We start from the raw sequence: 5,934 nt of genomic DNA, 5'->3' as shown, positions 1-5,934 counted from the left end.
GTGTCAAAATTCCAAGGGAACCTATTGCTCTAATCCAATATGGAATACTGCTACAAAAACTTGAATACCATGGATTTAGAGGACTCTCTTATCAATTGATAAAATCATACCTACTGATCGTAGTCAAATAGTAAGTACTAATGAAAATTCAAATTAAGGAAACCTCAAGTGTGGGGTTCCACAGGGCTCGGTTCTGGGACCAGTTTCTAACATATGTTTATACATTAGGTATAAGGTTTTTCAAAAGTTTCTACCCGTTTTATTAGTCTACTTTAAACTGTAATATGTCAGTGAATATTTTTACAATTTAATCGAAATAAGTGCCATTAGAGTCAGTGCAATTTTGCCAACTTATTCCATTAATTCCATCAGCATAAAGATTTTGTGCTCGGGATTCGATGTAGTCGACAACGGACTATTTTTTCCTGGTCTTGATTGATGAAGGTTCTACAGATGAGAAAGTTATCATATACTAGGGTTGGTTCGCTGTTGGAACCATAAGTAATGAGTGTATATTTTGAGACAGATACTTCTTATGAGTTGACTGAAACTCAAACAGCATTCTAATTTCATCAAAACGTGTCCTTTGAATGTTCTCTACTAGAACTAAACTTAAATTCGCCGTGTAGGCCAAACATGGCGAATCAAAAAGGTCAGGTATAAAGAACACTTCAGTTTTTATAAATAAATATATTATTACTTCAATATTAGTCAGGACAAGTTGAATATGGCTGCATGTCCCCGGACGCCTTTCACTCCCAAGTCCTCTATAGCAAACACGCTCCCCGCTAGCGGTTCTTTCAGTTGCTCGGTTTCATTAAGGTGGAGGCGGGAAGTCGTTACATAAAGTACGTCAAGTTCTGGACCCCCAAAGCATGCAGAAGTTACGTACGTCGCCGGTATTGTTATGACTTTAATTATTTTCCCCGTACTTGGATTCAAGTGAACAACCTGAAACAATAATATACTAATAATAAGTTATGGGAAGGTACCTATGCCCAAAGTCGTTGTATTCTTGATCCAATAAAAAACCGCTGTATTAATTTTTCATACATTACATCAATGGTACCTGAGCATACTGCAACAGTGACCAATATATAGTTTATCAAATCTAGAAAGAGACTTGTTAACTCTCAAAATCTGAGTTTTTTGGAAGAGTAGGTATCAGGAGGAAAGAGGATGGAACCAGGTCGAAACTTGTTTTCCTCACAAACAAATTTGACATGTTTGGTAAAATAATGTTTTCAATCTTCGGAATAAGGTAACGGCGATAGTAGTGCATGAAAAAATGACTTAATTTCCAGTTTGTTTATCTTTTCGATTTTTACCATCGTTTTGATTATTATCAACTCATACGTACAGAAGTTCCACCAAAAAGAGCGACCCACAGATTGTCCTCGTCATCGATTATCATTCCATCCGGGATTCCCTTCAAATCAGGATGATCCGCAAGGTTGAAAACTGTGGTTTTATTTTCTGAAAAAGTTCATATAAGGTTTAACAAATAAGTCATGTAAGATGCACGGAAATCCTGGTGTTTTACCGGTTCGCTATTGTTTTGTCAAAAACTCAACGAGAGAAATGAGTTTGAGCCAACTTTGTAAACATTTTGATTAGATGTGATGGTGCAAGAATTGGCATCTATCGCTCGTATTTTGTTCGATCTTTACTTTAATCTGTGGACCATAATAATGTACCCACCCACAGAACTATTATAGTTCTGTGCTTCCACCTAATATCAGTTCTTCTTCTTATTGGCTTTTGGGTTTGGCTTCTAGGTCATTACCCAGTTACGACAAAATAGCCTGTATTTTTTTTTTTGATGGGAAGATGGTTGACTCTTTATTGTCTTCCACACCAGATTTGTTATCCTTTTTGCCACATCTTCTTTTGTTAATTAGTATCATTGGAGGTGTACTCCTGACGGTCACACCAGAGATATTCTATGCACCTCGTGTTATTGTAAGCAAACAATAAAATTTATAGAACAACAAATTTGATTTTTTTCATTTGAATTTTGTCTCCGCCTAACCTGAAAATAGAAATATACGCAATGAAAACTTTTTGGGTGTGAGAAATGAGAGAGTTCTGATAGAAGATGTTTCGAAGATATGTTTTATCGTTTATATTTTAAATGAAATTTATAATCAAAAACAAATTCGAACTGAATATTGCCAAAACCAAAGGTAAAGCCCTACAAACAAGTCATAAACTATTGAAAACAATTTTCCTTGCCAAAAATGCTGTCGCTAGACTCTCGTTATGGTTAACATCATCAGTTACTTCTACCAGATATGTTAATGTTTTCATATGCAACTAGACAAATCGTTAGTTCAGCGAGTATACAAACAATCAATAATTTTCCATATCTAAATATGATCCTAATGTGGGATCAGGATGGAAAATCTTACCTATTTCTCCGCTTGTTTGATCATAATCATATCCTGTCACAGTCCTTTCTGTACTATCTATGAAGTAGAATTTTTTGCTGTCCTTCGTCCAAGCTAGACCGTTGCTTATGCTGGTATTTGAAATTTTTTCTTCCTTTTCAATGGTACCATTGACGGTGACCATGTACAAGCAGCCGCCATGTGGCTGAACCGTCAAATCCTCGTTTCTAGTCAGTACCCCTAAAAACATGCCAATGAGAACATTTTGTGATCTTTTTCGTACATTTTCAATTTGTCTTTGGAGACAAGATAATCAGTGAAGAGAATAGAATGTCAGTTTTTCCAAATTTAATGAATTAGCGGGATGTGAATTCAAATGGTATGCAACCAATGACTAATGAGAAACTCACACGGATTGCTTTATTCTGTCAAAGTGTTGCATCGACTTGTACCACAGCTATTATCTTATAATAATGACCTTATCCAACATTCTTGGACTCCCCAGTAAATTGTGAAGAAGGCGAACAGAAAAACAAACCTGGCTACATGCCAAAAGGACACAAGCCGTCTTTTCGCATAGTCGCCCCCATCGCGTACAGTACATCAAATGAAAGGGGAAAGAATGCAGATTTCCTTGACAAAGAAAAATCAAAGATTGTGACATGCCAAAAAGGCACTAAGTCACATATTTTTGGTAAATTTTCGTTTTGTGGACACCCGGCGATTTTTAAAAATTTTTTGACTGTACTTACGTATTTTGATGCGTAGATTACGAATCCGAAAGAAAAAAGCGGCGCTCTCCTTTATTCAAAAAGTTACGGCCCTTCAAAGTTCAGAAAAGGGCAACTTTTCTTCTTTTTCACCAAATAAACTATTTAAAAACACAAGCATTTATTCACTAGGTCACCTTTACACCTTATTCCTCCTTCTTTAACACTTTCACTTCAATAATCAACATTTTTCTTATAAAAAACTTAATTTGAAAACGAATGCTTCTCCTGGTGACACTCTTAAATTTGTAGGTTAGATACTAGTGACATTTCAGAAAAAAGCGGTTGGTATTTGTCGTCACCTACTATTTTAAATTCGTAGATTTGAATTTTTAGTTTGACGTGAGAGAAAAATACAAAATGAATTTGAACGAAGTTCTTAATTTAGTGAAAGTAAGAAATAATTTAATTCTATATTTGGTTCAAGTAGGAGTGTTTGCAGCAACAATACGTTGTACTAATTGCAATGAAGAGTGCAAATTAAATTATGACACTTTATGGTATAGATGCAATAGAAAGCGGATTATGAAAATACCGAAGAAAAAACCTCAGTACATTTGTTGTAATTTTAAGAAAAGTGCCAAAAACCAATTTACGAGCTAAAGAATGAAGGCAAAAAACATTTGAATTACTTTAGGAATATTGACTGCATCAGTCGTACCAACCATATCATTAACCTTAAAAAGGTAAAATACAGTGATATGTAACCAAAATGCAGCTCCGTACATTTTTTAACATTTTTATAAGAAAAATTTTGATTATTGAAATGAAAAGTGTTAAAGAAGAAGGAAAAAGGTGTAAAGGTGACCTAGTGAATAACTGCTTGTGTTTTTAAATAGTTTATTTGGTGAAAAAGAAGGCTGAAAAGTTGCCCTTTTCTGAACTTTGAAGTGCTGTAACTTTTAAAATAAGGGAGAGCGCCGCTTTTTTCTTTCGGATTCGTAATCTACGCATCAAAATACGTAAGTACAGTCAAAAATTTTTTAAAAATCGCCGGGGGTCCACAACACGAAAATTTACCCTTGGAGGTGGTAAAAGTGTTGCATGCATTGAGGAGTGCATGAGGGATGGTGAATAAAGGAGAATTTCGTCATATGTCATAAGATATATGTGTGTAAGGGTCAACAATATTTAATGTCCGACATTTTACATGGTAGGTACATCGGAATTCTACTGTAAAGGTGAATGCAAATTTGTTTAGCAGCAGAAAATCAATTAACTTTTTGCAAATGTAAATTGGAAATGAAACATTAACCGCACAGTAATTTAATAAAATTGGTTGATAGTTATATCAACCATAAATTTTATTTATGGAAATTACGTACCTGCCCAAATTCTGCCGTGACAATCAGCTTTGCCGTCATTAAACTGTTTTTCTGATTTCGTTGGCTGTACCTTCGCCAGGTTCACAAATTCAATTTTTTCATTTGAGTCCTCCTTGGGCCATTTCAATCTGTATATATCTTGATCAGCCCCCACAACGAATTCGTCCTCAGTATCTTTGATCGGAATTATTATCCCAATAGAGTCATGATGATCTAAGAAAAAAACCCGCGGAGAATCAGCACTATAGGTAAATGACATGACACAAATAAAAGCTTCAGTTTCAGTTGATACGTCAAGAACAGTACTTCGATCACTCCACTGAAGATGACTGCGGCAAACGCAGTTGAAAAGTTTGAAGATTGTTACCAAAGAGGAACACGCCAAAACCCGGAAACCAACAAAACCATTGACGCCAGCCGTAAAAGCCTACATTCTATATTAGACGACTGCATTGTTAGATTCAACTGTCCTTAAAGGACCAGACTGAGAAGTAAACAGCGATAACACCACTTTTTACTTACCTAGACGGTGTGATGATACTTTGCCTGTAGAATATTCCCATCTATATATTGTGGGTCTGAACGTGTCGACGTAATATACCATTTGCTGGTTTTCAATCCAATGGGGACCCTCACTATGTTGTATGGGGGGCGTAACCGGTTTTATAGTGTAGGCGGCACTGAAAAATCAATTTTAATAAGCCAAGATCAATTTTTACATGAAGAAAACCGCCTCATTCCTATAATAATTTCTCTTAAATCTGTTTCTCTGTTTTCCCGTTAACCAGCTGTCTGAACTCGTGCGAGCTGAGGGTTAATGAGGTCTTCCCTTTTAATATGCTAGAATTCCTAGCTAGAATCCTTTTTTTTTGTTTGAGTTCCAACCAAAAAAATGAAGTCATTTTCTTTACATGAAATAAATTGAAGAAAATAATTGAGTTGAAGTTTTCAAGTAATGCACAATGTGCCGCAAACTTACCATACGTTCAGAGAAGTGAACAGCCATAGAGAGAAAGTGCACAAAAATGTACCGATCATGATTAATTGTGATAATTCACCTGATATGATTGTTGGTATTACAAACAACACAATACAGAGTTCCAGGCTTTTATACTTTGACTATCCTTACCTATTATTATGTTGATTGTTTTATCTCTATCAATATCAGCTGGACTCGCTATTGTACTTGTTATAAATTCACTATTGGTTTGACTTTCAGAAAATATATACGGATCGTATTTTTTGCTATTTCAATATTTTCTACGTCAACGAAAAACACTGCACCCTCATGTTTAGTGCGTTTTATCTTCCATCTTACCTACCTCCGAAAATATAGCGATACGGAGAAACGGTGATGAAAACGTAATTTTCACATGTAATCGCGCCCCTCCTATCCCAAGGGGGCTTTTCACATTTACAACATAAAACTAACCTACATACAACATTTGA

The 5,934-nt window shown here is 35.5% G+C and overlaps 1 protein-coding gene across 1 annotated transcript; it reads right to left on the bottom strand.

Moving 5' to 3' along the window:
- Positions 1–675: 675 nt before the first annotated feature.
- LOC111513173 (regucalcin) lies at positions 676–5,624 on the bottom strand. Its single transcript, XM_023169341.2, has 6 exons — positions 5,465–5,624; positions 5,008–5,165; positions 4,486–4,698; positions 2,412–2,630; positions 1,361–1,476; positions 676–951 (listed from the first exon to the last, which is right to left on the bottom strand). Exons 1-6 carry the CDS (start codon positions 5,521–5,523, stop codon positions 712–714), a joined length of 1,005 nt encoding a protein of 334 aa, XP_023025109.2. The 5' UTR covers positions 5,524–5,624; the 3' UTR covers positions 676–711.
- Between the last annotated feature and the right edge of the window lie 310 nt (positions 5,625–5,934).

This window comes from Leptinotarsa decemlineata, unplaced genomic scaffold, assembly GCF_025532065.1.
Source record: "Leptinotarsa decemlineata unplaced genomic scaffold, Ldec_3_MD MMD2_tig00002974_RagTag_RagTag, whole genome shotgun sequence".
Taxonomy (NCBI): Eukaryota; Metazoa; Arthropoda; class Insecta; order Coleoptera; family Chrysomelidae; genus Leptinotarsa; species Leptinotarsa decemlineata.
This window is presented reverse-complemented; position numbering and strand designations above follow the sequence as displayed.